At 41.5% G+C, this 18,155-nt stretch overlaps 1 protein-coding gene across 2 annotated transcripts in view; it reads right to left on the bottom strand.

Annotated features, from left to right (window-relative positions):
* stard9 (StAR-related lipid transfer (START) domain containing 9) overlaps positions 1-17,119 on the bottom strand; it is a 41,312-nt gene extending 24,193 nt beyond the window's left edge. For both annotated transcript variants that reach the window (XM_035673410.1, XM_035673411.1), the window contains exons 1-6: positions 16,851-17,119; positions 13,833-13,902; positions 11,001-11,117; positions 986-1,102; positions 691-723; positions 526-587 (exon numbers count right to left, since the gene is read on the bottom strand). In XM_035673410.1, coding sequence (XP_035529303.1) covers positions 526-587; positions 691-723; positions 986-1,102; positions 11,001-11,117; positions 13,833-13,902; positions 16,851-16,897 — 446 coding nt within the window. In that variant the 5' untranslated portion in view covers positions 16,898-17,119. The remainder of the gene's footprint in view (positions 1-525; positions 588-690; positions 724-985; positions 1,103-11,000; positions 11,118-13,832; positions 13,903-16,850) is intronic.
* Between the last annotated feature and the right edge of the window lie 1,036 nt (positions 17,120-18,155).

Here is an 18,155-nt window from a genome sequence, read left to right as displayed (position 1 = left end):
AGTCAGTTCATCAGCTGCATTTTCCTCAACATGTCAGAAACAACCAATCTTCATGTTTACCTTTCTGGCATTTTGTCTTTATTGGAAAGTTGACAGTACAGAGAGACAAAGAAGCAGGAGTGACATGTGACAATGGTTGTATTTGAACCGGGTCGTAGTCATGGTTACATGATCTGCGTTTTAGACTGCTGGTCAAACCAGACGACCCAGAAACACAGTCTACACCATGGAAATTGAAATCTTAGAATTAAGCAAAACCACCACATTTTTTCCTTGAATGAATGACATGGAGAACTCAGCAGCAACTCAGCATAATACCTTCTATTTCAAATCACTTTCAAGAAGTTGTAGGAGTTCAGGCTGCCTCCAAAACAGACAAGAATATCCAGTTTCTGCATTGTATTGCCTGCAGCTTTTCAGCATAATTGTTACATACCCGTCTAATTTGAATTTCAGAAAAGAGACCCAATTGCACTGTTTAAAAAGGGAAAGACAAGCACACAGAGTCAGACAGTAACACAGTACCTGATCTCCACTCTGCTTGAGTTTTGCCCATCAGGGAAAGTGTCTTCAGACCTAAAGAGACCCTGTAAGAAAAAGGAGAAACACAATTTACTTCACACCACAACACCGGATACTCAAGTGGCTGAACTGTCTCACCACACTGAATTTTACAATCCAATGATGTACCTGGCAGATCCGAGGGGTCAAGCCAATGGAGTCCTGATAAAAAAAACAGAGTGAGGGTACATTGGCATCATTTTGACAGTTGCCACAGAGAATTGGGTCACAACTAAATGCTTTTCTGAACTAAGTACATTTACTTAGATTTACATTTACATTTTACATTTGCTTATTTCAGTGCAGCATGGTTTGCTTTGATACTTTGTGTAACTGTTGTACTGTCTCCAATGTTCCTGGGGAGACCAGCTAAAGCCTAAAAAATGTAGATAATGTCATGCAGTGATTGCAGTGTCTTCCTCACCGGTGTCCCCATCATGGTGTACGTCTTTCCAGATCCGGTTTGGCCGTAAGCAAACAGACACACATTGTAGCCCTCAGAAGCTCCGGACAGCACAGACACACCCAGGTCCTGGAACACCTGAGGAACATTAACACACACACACACACACACAACCATTAAATCACAAATACACAAAGAAAGACCGACTAAGAGACGTCTACAAATAAATGGGTGGAGTGAGATACCTGGTTCAGCATGGAAATCAGTTCAAATATTAATGTGTGCTTTATTAAAAAAGCAAGGGCTCTTGAAGGCTGATTTGCTTACAATGTAAGCCGATGTCTCTGATCTTAATCGCATTGTGTTTTCACATGAGTGTAGGTTTACAGCAAGGTTTCACTGTCACAATGCTGTGGCAGCAGGCCAGCGGCGGGGAGGTAATGTTGCTTCCTGCAGAGGTGTTTGGGTAAGGAGCAGGGAGGTCAGCTAATACTCTGGGTAAACAACTTTGCAGAATGTGTATGTGAGAGAAACAAATGCGAGGGTAAAAAGACTTGAAAAGTGACTGAGTCAGGAAAATAAACCTTGCCTAAAAGCGCGGTGGGGAGACGGGGGATCCGGGAGAATCCCACTCAACACAATCAACTGAGGCCTCTTGTTTTCCTTCTCTCTGTCTGTATCTGAGAGATGGAGTCTGGAAATACCTCTTAACAACTCTTTAATACAGTTTAACAATTTAACTCAAACAGCTGAAAACACGTGGCTAGGGCTGCAACTAACAATTATTTCCATTATTTATCTGCAATTTATTTTCTTAATTAATCAATTAATTGTTGGTTCTATACAATTTTAGAAAATAGTGAAAAATGCCCATTAGAGTTTCCTAAATCCCAAGATGTTGACTTTACTATTATATAAGAATTCATAGTCCAGTTGTACTTCTGCGTCAAAGTCAAATATGTTGCATTGTGATAAGAGCATATAATTAATGAAACACCTTACTCAACAGGGCACATTATCAGTGGTGAGCAATGTGGGTGTTCTGCATTTAATATAATTTATTATAGGTCAGCAGCACCTACCGTTCTCTCTGCGTGTGTGTGTGTGTGATTGGGTAGATGTAGGACAAATGGACAAACGATGTATTGTTATCTTTCTTTTGTTCATTACTGATAAGCACAAAGAAACTTTATCAGAACATGTTCCTGTGGACATGTGGCCTCATTGGCAATCCAAAAGCTCAGTCCAAAGGCAACACACGCCTTGGGGGGGACAGAAACATGATCTAGACCAGACCTGAGACACAGCACATTCCCCCCAAGAACCATAACACAACCTGGAGATCAGTGAGGGGTCCCCCTCCCCTGGCCCCCAGGCTCAGGCCTGGACCAGGGATACTGGTGTGTAAGTACACAGAGGAGAGAGGAGGAATGCTCTCGAGGCTACCACCATCTCAGAGGATCAAACGCAGGAATTATTTAAACGTACCTCCCATGTGGGTGAGTATATGTGACTACCAACCACGGTCAGGAGAAGCGAGAACCTGGCCCTAAGCCTGTGTATACTCTAGACTTACAAAACGGTGGGAACAGGTTTAGGTTGGATGTGGTTGAAAGCTCTTGTGAAAGGCCCGGGTCTTGTGAAAGCACCTTGAAAGGATTTAATGGTCATTTGGTTGTTCTGAGGAGTGTGTGAATCTGTGTGTGTTAATATTGAACAGCCTCGAGTTTTCCTTGAGAAAAGTAAAATGTTCAACAGTGGAGTAAAGCTCACACAGAGACTAAACATCTTATCTAACCACAGTCACCAACAGTTAACGCAAAACACAGTGAGAAAACCGACACCCAAGGTTAGGACAAAGACTTGAATGTAATAGACTACTGATTACCTGCTTGAAGTGTTAATCACTATAATTTAGTAAATATGACAGTTACAAGTTACGTTGCTTTCAAAAAGCCACAGAATATGAAGTTGAACACCAATAACCAATGGATCGATTGGTGACGTCTTCATGTCATGTTTTGTCCAACCAGACAGTCCAAAATCCAAAGATAGAAGACTAAGAAAATCAGCTAATATTCACAGTTTACAAGCTGATACCTGTGATTTTTTGGGCATTTGTGGTTAAAAGAAATTAGCAAACATTCAGATGACTAGAATAAGTTCACATTTTATCTGCTCCTTCACAACACAACTAGTGCTGAAAAGGAAAGTCGATTTTCAAAAGAAAATGAACAAGATGATCCTAGATTTAGTGTTACATCAAGTAAAATCAAGCCAAAAATACCGAACATTCTCTGGTTCCAGCTCTCTCTCAGATGTGAAGATTTGCCACCCTTTCTCTGTTCTATATTGTACATTGAATATCATAGACAAGACATGTGAATATGCAGTTTTGGCTGTGGAAACATGTGATTGGAAACAATTAATCACAATAGAACTAAACAGATTGATCAGTAAGGAGAATAGCTCCAGCCCAAAACTCTGTAGCCTAGCCAACAGCCACGTGTTACTAGTAAAAGTACTGCCTCAACGGCTGTCTTACTCATTGACCTTATAAATCACCCAACAGGCACTGTGGTAGAGGCAACTAACACATCGTTATTCCTATGCATAGGAATCCATTTAACACCTGGGAGTAAAGGCTGCAACAAACAATTATTTTCATTATGGATTAATGGAAGTATTTTATTGATTAGTGGACTCAGTTTTTTGCCTAAAAAAAATTGCAATAGCGGAAGATGCTTATTAGAATTTCTGAGAGCCTAACATGACTTAATCGGATTGCTTATTTCATCAGACCAAGAGCTGAAAATCCAATCATATTTGATTAATTATCATGCATGACAAAGAAAAGCATAAAATCCTCACATTTCAGGACATGGAAACAGACAATGTTTGGTCTTTTTGCTTGAAAAAAAAATTACTGAACTATAAATCTAGGGCTAACTAAGTAACTGCTGTTAAAAAGAAGCACTGTTGCCAAAATGTAAGCAATATACTGTACATAAACCTGGAATCTATTTTAAAACAATATTGAAAGCGTGAGTTTCTCTTGCCCAATAAACAGTCAAGTCACAAAGTGTGCAGTCCCCCTGGAGTCCAGACCACCAAGGGTTGCCCCCTGCCTCTTGGCTGAATGGAAGCTTAAACATGAAGACAAAAAGGAGCGCCGCCCCTGTCTTGTCCTCATCCTACTATTCAGAAACAGACACAGAAACCCTCTCCTCCCTCAAACACAGAGAATCAATACAGCCCTTGTTAAAGTTGACCCTCTTAAATTCACTCTATGGGGGCTACAACAAGGCTGAGGGTCCCTCCCGGCTTAGCACAAAGAGCAGGAACTTCACTTCAACTGTGCACTGTGTCTCTGAACTTGACTCTTTATTTTCTCGCTGTACACTATTTCTTTTGTTTTTACATCGTTTTAACAAAATTCTGCAAAATACTTTGAATGGCCTCTGAACATAACCGCAAGAGGAAGCCTACACTTATATCAACCTCTTGAGACAATTAAAACTGTGTGTACGAGATGGTCTAGACAGGCCATGTTAGGCAACATTAAAACTATCCTGTCGTTTGTCATCACTGTCACACCAAATTAAAATCAGTAGATTGTCATTTGTGCCACAATGGCCCTCTGCCACAACCTACTTTCAGTTTGCAGCACCCTGCAGCATTGGGAGGTATTTTTGGACGAACAAAGCAGTTGAGGTAACAGACAGGTTGCATTGTGGGAATGGAAATGTACTCCAGGATCAAATGAAGCAGGAGAAAAACAGCCTGGAGATAAAGAGACTGGGTCAGAGCCATAGTAAGTGTGCAGGCTGGTTGGTTGCCCCAAAACACACAGGGGACAGACTAAACACCTCCATTAACAGGAAGGTGGTTGTCACCAGCAGGCCACTGCACGTGTGTGTGTGTGTGTGTGTGTGTGTGTGTACGACTGGTTAAGAGGAAACAGCATCCACAACAAGGACAAAGGCCTCAGAGTTTACTTCCCTCTCTGAGTAAAAATGTACAAACAATCTAACAATGAAAGAGGAAAAGCAGAATATAGATTTCATTCTTGTATAGGAAATAGGTCAATTCCATCAGGTCAAAACAGAGTAAGGAAGGAAGAATAAAACAAGGCTTTGGGGTTAGAAAAAGCAAAAGGCCTCCAGATATAGCAGAAGGTAAAGAAAAGGGTCTGCTATGGCGAAGATGAATTACATATACTATTGTGTATACATCAATGGCAGGTTTTAATCCAAAACATGACCTTTTGCACAAGTCACCCACTTCCTCCCATCTTTGCCTCTCTCCAATACAAACTACATAATCAAGCAGAAAAGGTAGAAAAACAACTTTCAGAGAAAAGACTTTTAAGTACATGCCACAGGCTTCTGCTATCTTTTCATTTAATTTATCATCCAGTCTTGGAGGCATTAACTGAGATATCTTCCTGCACAGTCCCTCTCATCGGCAAACACCACTATCTCAAACAAAAAACAAAATGCGATGCCAGGCTCATACTAAGATTCAAATATCAAGCAATGCAATGTCAGGAGATGGAAAAACGGAGCAGTTTAGTGTACACACAGCTTTAAATCTAATACTGCTACATGATATGCATGACGGCCATTTTTAAATAAAGTGGTGACATGCAGAGATGCATACACGCTCTCTTGTAAAAGCTTACTTTGGCAAAACAGCTCGAAAAAAAAAAAAATGTTTTAAATGTTACATGTGTGTCTGACTAAGTTGGACCAGACCTCTTAATTAGGTCTCCTGAAAAACAAGGAACCAGCTGGGTTTCACGCCAGAGATCCGGACCATGATAAAAACTGTTCCATGTTGGTTTTGTAACATGGGAAAGACTTTTCTTTCCAAAGAGGGAGCCTAGTTTATGGCTCGGTAACACAGAAAAAAAAGTTAAGGAAGGCAGCGGAGCGGGTGAGAAACGTTGAGAAAGGGTGGCAATAGTGAAAAAGAAAGACAGAATGATAAAGACAGGCTGACAAGAGTGAAAAAGTAATGGTGTAATGCCTCTGTAATGAGTTAAGTCCTGTAATCGCTGGCTGTGGAAAATGCCAATTGCTGGTCTGGTTTTATGTGGCCTGCTCTACACTAAACCCTGCAGAAGTATTTATGTGTAGTGTGCGTGCGTGTGTGTGCAAATGTGTGTAAGATGTCGTCAAGGGTGATGGCAAAAGGCCAGACGGGCGAAGTGAAGCACTTTGCCACATTTAAAAACTTCAGCTTCTCATTGCTGTTGCCAGGTTTGACGCAACCAAGAGGACCAAGATTAGTTTTCCCCCCCAACAACCGCTCTCCCTAGGAGGACATCTCCGAGCTCAATGCAAAGACATGAGACTGCGAGCGCAATAGTAAGAGCAAAAGGAGATGCAACTTTCTCCCAAACTCGCCGTGTCCAGGAATGGACAGCTGCAGAAGAAGCAGTGGTCCCTCGGTTCTGGTCCCACGCTTTCCAAGTGGGTTAAACAAACACAACAGCTGGGCCCTGGGCAAAAACTAAATGCTTTTCTTTTGACACAGGAAGAAAAAAAGGTCACTGGAGATCCTTGTCCTGACTTCCTGCAAATAATCTGAGTGAGAGAGGTGAAAGAGGAAGAAATGAGAAGAGATGACCACAGTGAGGGAGGGAGGACACAGATAGAGGGACAGAGTCACATGCAGCATGCAAGAAGAGACACAGAGGAAGCTGTTTGGCCGGAGTTCAACAGCGCTCTCGTTTGTCACACTTGGACAGAATTTGTAGGTCAAATTAGCATGGAGGGGCAGAGAGGCTGCGAGGGAGGGAGGAGGGGGAGACAGAGATGTGCAGGCCAAGCAGATAGGCTGCTCTTCATTACTCAGGCCTCCCTACACATGGGACTGAAGGACGGTGGGGGGAAAAGGGGAACGGAGGACAGGAAAGTGAACAAAAACTAAAGACGAAGGGCTCTCTGGCAGTGCATTCCATTTTTCAGTGTGCGCTCTCGTTACAACTGACACTGGGGCAAAGGCTAGACTTAAAACAAATAAATACAACCATATCTGGAGAGAGTTTGGGGATTTGCTGCTCCTCCTCTGATCCATGTTAAAGGGGCCAAAGCACAACACCGTACAGTGGAGCTTTATGTCACACTCTTTATGGCACCCTGAAAATGACTTCTCCAGCTTTGAGACTGGTGGGAGCCTTGTGTGATATCCATAAGGTACAGTGGTACAGTATAGGTTCCTTCGCTGGGGAATAAACTGGTTTTACAACAGTTTGACTTAAACTCCACTACTATAACACTATTTGACATTATCTGAGTCTCTGATTTAAAAACCAAAACTGTTAGTCCATGAATAGTGCTGAATCATGAGAAGTAATTAAAGTAAAGTAAGTAAAGATGTTTAATACACACGTGAATATTGCAAAGATGATATCAGAGACTCCATTCGTAATCACTTACTCAGTGTTTCAATTTTGTGTTACTGACATACATTTCTATTTCCATTGCCACTGTCAGAGAGCACATGCATCCACCAAGGCTGCAAAAAAACACTTAAATTAGTTATTTTAACAATATAAGAAGATTTAACTGTTTTCTTTTTCTTCTTGATATTCTGCTGCCTTAGAGGTACATAAAATCGAGGGTTTCAGAATTAAAACAAAAAGCCCAGGCATTACAATTAGTGTTGGATGTTCGTGATGTATCCATCTAACCACTTTCAGTCTCTCTTATCTTCTGCCTTCACTGAAAAAAAGAAATAAGTCTGTATATAAACCACAGGTGCTTTTCCTGTATCCATATGGCATAGATATTATATATGTTTCCTTGTTGACAGTATGTGGTTTATTTGGTGTCCTGTAGTTAATTCAAACCAGGCTGAGCTGGACTGGACTGTGTTGAGGGGGAGCAAATGCTCACGTGTGTGTGGACTAGGATTCTTCTCATACACAGAGAAGCTATTCTTTACCCAGTCTGCAGCACCACTGACACACAGACCTAGAAACACTGCGAGCATAATCAAATCGCAAACTGCATCGACAGAGGCTCAGAGAGAGAGAAGAAGAGGAGGAGGAGGAGGAGGAGGAGGAGAGGGAAAAACCCCAGCAAGTCGACTCCTTTTGGCAATAAAAAACAGCATTGTGCTCTGAGACGAATCCTCAGCAGTGACGTCTTTGCCCTGAAATTTAACTGCAAAAAAAATCACTTATTGAGGCAGCTGTGAGTTTGGCAGACGAGAGCTGGGGGTTGCAGAGGCACAGTGGACCCCCTGCCCATTTCCCCTCCTGTCCTCCCCTCCTCCCACTGCTCCTCCTCTACCGGAGGAATTCACATTCCCACTTTCTCTTCATCTCTAATCAGTTTATTTCTTTCCATTGCCTGTCTGAATCCTCTGATTCTCTCTCACTTTCCTCTCCCATGTTTCTTACTGTCAGAAGCAATAAACAAGCTGAGGTGTTTGTGTTAAATAGTAGAAAAGGCTATATATTAGCTCAATATCTAGGCCCAAAACAAAGGCAGCATTTAGACAAATAGTCCCAGTTCTCTCCTGCACTCACTCAACAGCTGGCTCCTATTATAGATTATGGTTCTCTTTCAAAAACCTACTTCTTCTCACCTAGCAGATCCCCTCTCCGTTCTCTCTGAGAAACTTTTTTTGCCCAAACTTTTTTCTGCCCAAAAATACAACTGAAAAACTGAGCCTCCCATCCTGTAAGACAAGCTTTTTTCTTATGGAGAGCCCTCAGCGACAAGACTGCAAACACGTCTGCACCTCAACATAAGAGTTTAAGACACCACATTTCTGTCAGCTCTCTCCACTGTAACAGTGTATGGAGGACGGAAACCCAGACGAGTATCTGGTGTAAACTATCAGTGATGCATGGACATATACAGTAGACAGCACAGTGAAGGAGTGGGGCGGGAGGTACGGGGGCTGGGCAACCCGTCTCTGAGGGGCCCTGGGTGTGGTGGGGTCGTACTGGACTGGAAAAGCAGGAGTAAAGATCCACTTTTCCCTTGTCTCATTCCACCACAGGCTCAGATTGTCTCAGTCTCATGGGGACTGTAGTGCAAGAGGAGAAGTCCCTCTTCCAGCTCTGAAAAAAGAAAAGCTTGCTAAAATATATTTGGGAGTATAGTAGAAACCATGAGAAAACCCAGAACTGGCAAAAACAGCATCAACTCATTAATGTGTTCAAAATATATGTGGTTGGATGCCAGACAGAGAAACAGAATCCATACCCTCACTTCAGAGCAATTACCTAGATGTAACGCCACTAAGTGAAATGAGGCGACACAACAGTATGGGAAATTAACACCAAGTCGCATGGTTGTAAAATTTTTGTCGTGGATAACGGATCTGCCTACTCAACCGGCCACTTAGACAGACTGTTCTCCGTTCTAAAAAGCTATTTGTCTGGTGAAACAGTTAAGAGTGGCTCTTGAATTATAGACTCCACCTGCCACTGTGCTCCATTAATCTGGCTCGCTGCCATACAACACAAACACTGTGTTTTCTGTTTTTTTACATCAAGCACTGTGTCTTAAGAACCAACAGAGAAATTCTCAATTCAAATACTTTCAACTGTGATGTGATCAGTAAACTGCTGACGTGGTCATCTACAAGATTCTTTGTTAAAGCGACAATTCTTTGGATTCTGGTGCAGGAAAAGAGGTCAGATTTAAATCCAGAGGCTCTGTCCTTCACTGGTGTCCTTTCGCCCACCACGGGTGAACAGAGGAATGTCTTGTGGCGACTAGGCCACTGTGACTGGACACAATTCTGCTGAGGATAGCGGCAGCCAAAGCCAGAGCCAGAGAGGGGGAGAAGTGTTGTGTTGTCAGTTGCTCTGTGCAGTGTGTAGGCCATCACAGCCCTGTCTTTCTAAAACACATACAAAGGCAGCTCTGACAAGAGGAGAGACAGGCAGTGAGGGAGTGGCACATGAGAGCACCCCTTTGGACGACGGACAGATAAAGTGCCTTTAAAACGGATGGTGCATGTGTTGTGGTGAACAATGAAAACTCGATGGAAATACAAATTAAGCATTAGAAAACGTATCTAAAAAAAGAACTCGATATGAATAGGTTTTTGGGAGACTTCCTCTAATGGAATTAGGCACCACTTCCTCTTGATCTGTAGCCCGTCTCAGGTTCCAGCAACACCCTCCAATCAAAGCAACACAAAGATATCTAATCGGCCAATCAAAGCCTGCACATGAAAAGAGAGCGAGCTCCAGCCATGCCATGTCTGAGGCAAAGATACTTCTGGGTAACAGATGGAGCTGATATCCTATCCCCTGAGTGGCCATCTGTGTAAAAACATGCAACACAACATACACACCCCTCTTGTTGTGGTTTGTCTACAAGGGCACCGTTTCCTCTGGGCTCTTTTCTTGGTACAGAGGTTGTGTTTGCCCAGAGACAACTTGTGGCAAAAAGCCTGGACTGGCACGCACTCGATCTCCACCCACAACAGGGCATAACATGATACAAAAACAAGAAAACTCTTTAGGTAGTGCTGCTCAAATGGTTGCATGTAAAACCAGATAATTTAAGGACATAAGCTGTGGACTAATTTCACTTACTATACTAATGCAGACAGCAATATTCCAGTATTCAACACTCAGATTAAGCAACTGCCATTTAAACACAACAAATGGGGATTTCTTTCCACCCCAGGAGAACCCTGTTTGTGCTGGCTCTCCCGTCAGAATGTATCTGTAAGAGAATCAGTCAAAGCACTGTTTATTTTGCCATATTTCCACTAAGATAACCACAAGGATGAACCACAGTAGCAACATCACAGACTACTAGGGTTTGAGGCTAAACACTGATGTTGCAACATACTGTGGAGGGGCCTCTTGGGGTCATTATTCAGGATATGCCCCATAGCATGTAAATGAGAAAATTATGGGAATATTGTTATAGTTCAGTGAGAAAACTCATATTAAAAAACTAACATTGGAAAACTGCCTTATTTAGCGTAAGGGCAACTGCTGGACATCCCAGTTTATGTAAACATAGTCAGTTAGGGAGTAGGTCATTACCTCCTCCTGCGAGGCATAGTGAGGGTCTGCAGGGTCCACCGACCAGTAGCAGTAGTCAAAACAAAACTCCAGAAGCTTCTCCCTTGAATCCACAGCACCATCTGTACGTCCATCCAGCTTCAGGGGGGAAAACAGAAGAGTACAGCACATAAGATGGAGTACAAGTACTTTATTAACAGCAAATACTCTATTACACTGGATACTGAAATACAAAGTATTAAGACAACACAGGCACACAAAAAGTAGAGCAAAAAGAAATACAAGCTATATAAAACTTCCCAGTGATAAAAGCCAGGTACTATATTTTTTGTTTATGGGACTGCTATGGTGTAGAATTGCAAGCAAGCAGTTTCCATTCATTAGCAACACATCCTCCTCTAGTTCTTTAGTTGCCTCACTGCATTAACACTAAACACCTTTCTGCTTACTGGGAGTGAATCTTGAACTGAGGAAAGACAGCACAGCAGCATTTAGACTTGCCCAGGCACAACTGCATCGGAAAACATTACTTCTAAATCACTGCATTCAACCTCTCTGAACTATTGAACCTTATTGTTCTCACTGTAGGCACCTGACTTTGAGGGAAAATGTTCCCTCTGATACCATTTTTATCTCCAGTTTGTGATGTTCAATGTATTCCAGGAGTTGTTTTTTTTTATATATTTATATATATATTTATATATATATATATATATATAGTGAATCTCTTCTAATGGAACCAAACATACTCAATCTATTTGCATACAGAGGAAATGATTGTAAGTGGCCAAAATGTTTGTGAGCACTGGGGCAAAAAACCTTACTCTAAACACAACATGTATTTACGCTGCATTGAACCACGGTCTATTGTGGTAACTGCCAAAGGTGAAAGTGGCACCTGTAGCACTTTAATTTTAGTCATTTTTTCAATTAAAATCGGTAAATAAAAGTATTATCCATGTGCACTACTTCTTTGTGTACGTTTTATGTGTACCCCATCACATTATCAGTGTCAGTGCAGTGAGTCACACAGCTTCTTTTAACAGCACGAAGAAGTGTTTCTCTTAAAGCCCTCTCTCTTTAATTCTGAAGACGAAGACTAACAACTAAAACCTTACTCCGCTGTAATTGCACTGGAAGATATTTGATGTGGCATCAGGGTATTTATGTTAACATTTGAGTGCAGGTTCAGTTGCAAAAGCAGCATCGTTGGACCTGGTGAGGACCCTTCAGCGGATGCTTTTTGTCACTGTCGTACTTCAAACCAAGCAGTCAATTATCCAAATTATGATTCCCCTCAGACATTTATGTAAATAGCCTTTACTTTCTCTAACTGCAGCATTAGGCGGCACTAAGCTCTGGGTATCAATTTTGTTCACAGCAATTGGCTTGCCTGAAAACATGACTGTTTAACCCCTCAGCACTTTTAGGAAATTCAACAATGGCCTTGTAGTATAAGGGATTAGCCAATAGCAACACAGGCCACAGGCAGCTCTCCTGGCCAACAGAGCTCCAACATCTGATAAAGACGTGTTTTACAACTTATCAAGTCAGGGAAAACTGACTAGTTATAAAACATTACCCTTTATCTTTTTCTTGTTTCAGACTTTTTAAATTTAGTTCAATGGGCCTTTATAGCTTATATTGCCTTCTGTTTGTTAGTCTGCCTCATGTTTATTGTGCTTTAAAATCCGTCCTTTTTTCTTTCCGTCTCAGATCCTCCAAAACTGTCCCACTTTCCATAAATAATTATTCCCATGAGACCCACAAGAGCCTCGGAGTCTTGATCCTTTTCCATGGCAGAGGGAGGCCATATGTGGTTTCTCTCTGTCACATCATTTGTAACAGATTCTCTCCTCCCCCACCCAGCTTCTCTCTGTACGTCAGCATTTAAAAATCCAAATGTATACAAAAGGGGGCGATTCGGTAACTAACAATCTGATCGAGAATGGTCTTCATATACGTGCAGCCACATTGTAGTTAAATATGAGTTTTGACATTTGGTCTAAGCTTCACTTTCTTTTGTCTTTTTGTATATTTACATCATTTGTCAACACTGGAGGCAGACATTTTGTTGCACGATTCCCAACAAAGCTTTTGCATCTAGACTCTTCAAATACACAACGTTTCATCATCTCAATAGCAGCTAATGCAAACATTCATAATGAAAACCAGAGTGTAACACCTCCAGGCTGTCCGCAGGCAACGCAGCTCAACTAACCAGACAGGTCTACTCAGCCATCTGACACAGCAGGTTGGTAACTTTTGTGAAAGTATCAGCTTACAAGACGGTGTAGCTCACACAGTAATCATTTCCAAATGTGCAGAACCTCTTTAAAAACCTAAACTAATAACTAAAACAAAAACCTTTTTCAGTATAACACAACTTTACAAACTCTTCTTATGTTGCAAATAGGACTAAAAAGCTCTGGGGCCACATTCTCTGTTAAAATACCTAAACTAACACAATTTAAAGCCATTGGATTGCATTTCATTTACTACTGTTTATGTGTGGCTCTCTTTCAAGCATCTGAAGTATGCTGTAGTTGTGTTGCTGGTTGTATTGCTGTGCAGAGTGTCAGTGCGTGCGTTTGACAGGAAGGGTCTCCCAATCGGTGTGTGTGTGTCTTTTTGTGTGTGCGCGCGTGTGTGTCAGCTCGACACATATAATAAACAACAGTGACATCAAGGAGGAAAAGGCTGATCCAAGTCTGTAAACATCCTGTTGCTCTGATTAATACAATCTACGCACTACTCCCAATTCACCCAGTCCTACCAACAAAACACACACAATCACGAGTATTGAATATACCTGTGCAGCAGTCTGTGGGACTTTCACACCAAAATACTCACCTTTACATTTCGGATCTTCACAAACTTGTCCTCCACCTGTACGGCGAGCCTTCCTCCGTCCGCACCCTCCCTGCGAGCAAGAAGAGAACGACACTGAACCCTCTGCACGTAAACATCCATATTTGGAAGTGTATGTTTATGAGAGGTGGAGGAGGGATGCTATCACTATCGATCAGTGTCTCGCACCACAAATGCGAACCGGACAGGGATTTAACAAAGGTTTCACTTTGGATTCAACACCCTACGGACGGATTCAAATAGGTTTAAAATCCTCTTTTTTTTCGGATGCAGATATAATTCAGAGGGTGTCCAGATAGATTAAGGCTAGTCCCACTTGACTGGAGGCCATCACATGACAGTTAACACAATGAATCTGTTTGTGTGCGCGTGCGTGCGTGCGTGTGTGATGCATGAAATCGCCACCAGTTTCAGATTCAAATGAAAACAGACCCTCGCACACTCCAGAGACTCTCTCTGATGAGGTTGCTCGGGCTGTTTCCGCAAAGTCGAGAGCACGGACGACTGTGTGTGTGTGTGTGTGTAATCTGGACCAGTGTGTGTCCCCGCATGTGTTTAAAACAAGGTCAACTCGGCTATGTGTGCTTCAGCAGCTGGACCGAGCACATCTGATGCAACACACGCGGAACTGGAGGCAATCACAACATGGAGCTGAGAGAATTTCGATCTCCGGGAGCGATAATGACGGCGAATGCTGCCTGCAGTGCTGAACGCCCCGTCTCTGCGGTGGGTTAGGGGGCTGACGAGGGGGCTGTTGTAATCGTCAGCTCTCCCTGCGCTTCCCCACGCGGGACTCATTTCGCCAACCCCAGCAGTGGCCCAACCCAAAACCACCAACCTTCAATCTCAGGCTCTAACTAGCATGCATGGAGAGGAGGTTGGGGGGGGTTGGAAAATAGTAAACCTCATAAAACTGTGTTTTGATACAAACCTAAAACGGGCAATTTCACAAGTGGGCTGACATGTTTTTTGCACATGTGAGAGGCTTCTCGTCTTCTAAGAATCCTTTTGGTCAATTAAAACAAAGAGCAACGTGCTGCTTTACCTGGCCGGATGAGAAACACAGCTAACCGGGCCGGTGTTAATGTTATCTCTGCCACACAGCAGGCCCTTCTTCAAATATGTAAGTAAGGAAATACATCCTTCGTTTCACAAAAGCAGAAAAGAGCAGGGGACAGTGAGACGGTCCTAAACTGAAATCAGGAAGCCCAGATTTGCATGACAGTGAACAGTATGTATAAGAAATTCTTTGGTTATGCAAAACACCAGGAAGACTGGTTGAAAGAATCATTGTCCAGCCCTTCATAGTCTGAATAATGCTTTGTTACGCTACTATAGTGGCCTTCAGATTAAGCACCCCTTCAAAACATCCTGCAGGACTTCAATTTAATTCAATGCACTACTATAGGACTTACATGTACTATATCTCCAGACCCTGAAGACCTGTGATTCAACATGTTGTAGCAATCTGCCAGTTAATGTAAAGGGCTGCTCCAGTGGAGCAAGGCAACTTTTACAACCCTCCTGTGTCGCTTTGCTACTTCAACAGCAGATTTTACAGCACTGTTTTTCCATTAATCCCTTTCACTAAAGAAAAGGGATTAATGAGCAAATAAGTATTAGGTCTGTTTTGTATATTAAACTTACAGTAAAATACCTTTTTTTTAAATTTAAACTTAAATAGGTTGGCCAACAGAAAAAAAAGCCAAAAGCTTTCTTTTGTTTCATGTTATGAGTTTAACCTCTTAAACCCCCGTTACACCAGTGGACCATTCATCACAAACTCGATCTGCACAGGAAAACAGTGTTAAAACCTTCAGAAGTGTATTTGACATTTTAGAGGAGATCCCAAAGTTTCCAAAGATACCGATGCCAGGCTGAACTGTGGGGAAGACACCTTTAGCATTTCCATTTTAAGGAACGGTGCAGCCGTGAAAACACCGACTCTTGGGTTGAACACATAATGTACATTACACAGTCAATGGATGAACATGAGTGTAAACGTCACATGGCTTCAATTAAGAGCTGGAACAAGCTGACACAGAATATACGGTGCTGTATGATACTGTAAGACTATGAGATGGTGTAGTTACATTATTCCTGTACAGGATTACTGGACTGATTTAAAAACATTAACTAACTCATTCATCATATGGGCAGAGATGTAAACAGTGTTTGAAATACATCATAATTAATCATTGGCTTATGTTCATTATCATTATGTGTAAGCAAGAATAGTAAACCCTCATTAATTGACTTGATTTAAACATTTATAAAAAATCTAATTATCGTCCGTAAAAGAATAATCTGTCCATTAATTAATTATATAGTCTCTTTCATTTTATGTTATATTTCTTGTTGTTCCTTCAATTACTGAAGTTTTGCTCGTCATGTTGTCAACCTCCAAATGTTTAACTCTTTCTTTATATATCTGTACATATTTACATTTTACTGTTGGGTATGCAAGCTATTGTTCCCTTACTGAGTTTGCAATCTACATTGGTTCAATAAAGAGGGCGAGAAAATTTATTTCTAACACCATTGACCAAATGCTAACTGGCTGCACTTTAAACCTAACTTGTGTTTTTGTACATTACTCAGCACTACACACACACACACACACACACACACACGATGCTTAGTCAGACCACAGTACTGACAGCCACAGTTGTCATTATTCACCATGTGCACCAACTAACTACCACTGCACAGTCCTATCAGCGGGTTTTTTCTGTTAATAACTTTTTTTCTGTCAATAACTTTTTTCTGTTAATAACTTTTTTCTGTTAATAACTTTCAACATGAAGCTAAATGGAGTGCTAACACAAAAAACACACATATTGTTTGTATTGCAGCAGCCGAACTCCCCATATAATAGCTGGTATACTCCTGACATGAAGTGACACATGGAGGCAACCTCTAATAAAGCCCCCTTGTTTTTTTTAATTAATAATAAGTTGTTTTTTAAATTAGCGTTAGTTAGCTCACATTATAACTTACCTTGCGTTGGGAGGACGGACTCGAACGGCGACTTTAACGTTTGCCATGATGACTTACAGTTGACCAGTGTTTCCCCACTCCGAGCATACTGAGTCCTCTGGCATTTTTTGGCACTCCGGTGAAACTTAAAACAGCGAGAGCGGGAGGGAACCGTCCTTGCCATCCGCCGTTTTCAGGTCATCGGCACCGGCTTCGGTCCAAAGGATCCAACCGCCCACCGACGGTCCGCTGAAACTCCCCAACAGAAGAACTGAAACTTCCTGCTGGACCCAGAGGGGGAGGAGAGGGGGAGGAGAGGGGAGGGGATGCTGCTGGATACTCCTCCTACTACACCATATTCAAATCTTTTTTTTTTCTTTTTTGGCTGTTATTATTTAAATCCAGACAAAGTTTAGAGTGTATGTATATTTTTTTTAAACTTATGTTTATTGGCTCATTTGAATAAACATAACAAAACATACATACACCTTCCCCTCACATCCACAGTAACATGACATTAAATATAAGTGGTTAAGGACAAGTGGGAGAACTAATAATATAAATAGAGATGAACGACCTTATATATACATATTTAATTTGTATTTTGTACACATACATATGTATGTGAATCTACCATTGCGGATGAATAAAGTATCTATCTAATCTAATCTAATATACATGTGTACATACATTAAACATGATAGAGACACTGTAATTAACTGTAATTAATTAAAAGTCACAGCTATATGATTAAGTCATTATCATCCTATTCACAACTATATCACTCCAGCCCAGTTTAGTAAACTGATGACCCCTATAGTGACATATTCTATGGATATAAAATATAAATAATAAAAATCACATTATCAAAAGTATCAAAACTGTACAATTAACCCAAATAGTGAACTCACTAGGGATTTTGAGGACATTATTTTGTGTTTAATTAACCTTTTATGCAATCTTCTGTCTGTTTTATCTATTTTTTATAATTTTTAACAATCATAAATACTTAATATGCTTCTTTTTGGACAAATTCAGTGTTTTCTTGTCCCTGATGTTTGGCCATTGTTCTATTAGACTTATCTATGTACTTTTCTTCACAGAAGTGAACCAAATGCTGATATATAGTCCTACTTTGCATATTTTTACTACTTAAAATCAAGAAAGCCTTGCGACCCCCCCCAAGAAGCTTTGGCGAACCCCTAGTGGGGGTCCCGACCCCCAGGTTGGGAACCGCTGCTCTAACTGTTGTACTATTTACAAGCTAACTTGGAGTGACTGTGGTGAAACCAATCCTTGTCCCTCCACAGGCATCTACACAGTTGA

This window comes from Morone saxatilis, unplaced genomic scaffold (assembly GCF_004916995.1).
Source record: "Morone saxatilis isolate NCDOM2014 unplaced genomic scaffold, NCSU_SB_2.0 Contig3, whole genome shotgun sequence".
NCBI lineage: Eukaryota > Metazoa > Chordata > Actinopteri > Moronidae > Morone > Morone saxatilis.
Note: the sequence above shows the minus strand (reverse complement) of the source record. Positions and strands in the feature narration are given on the sequence as shown.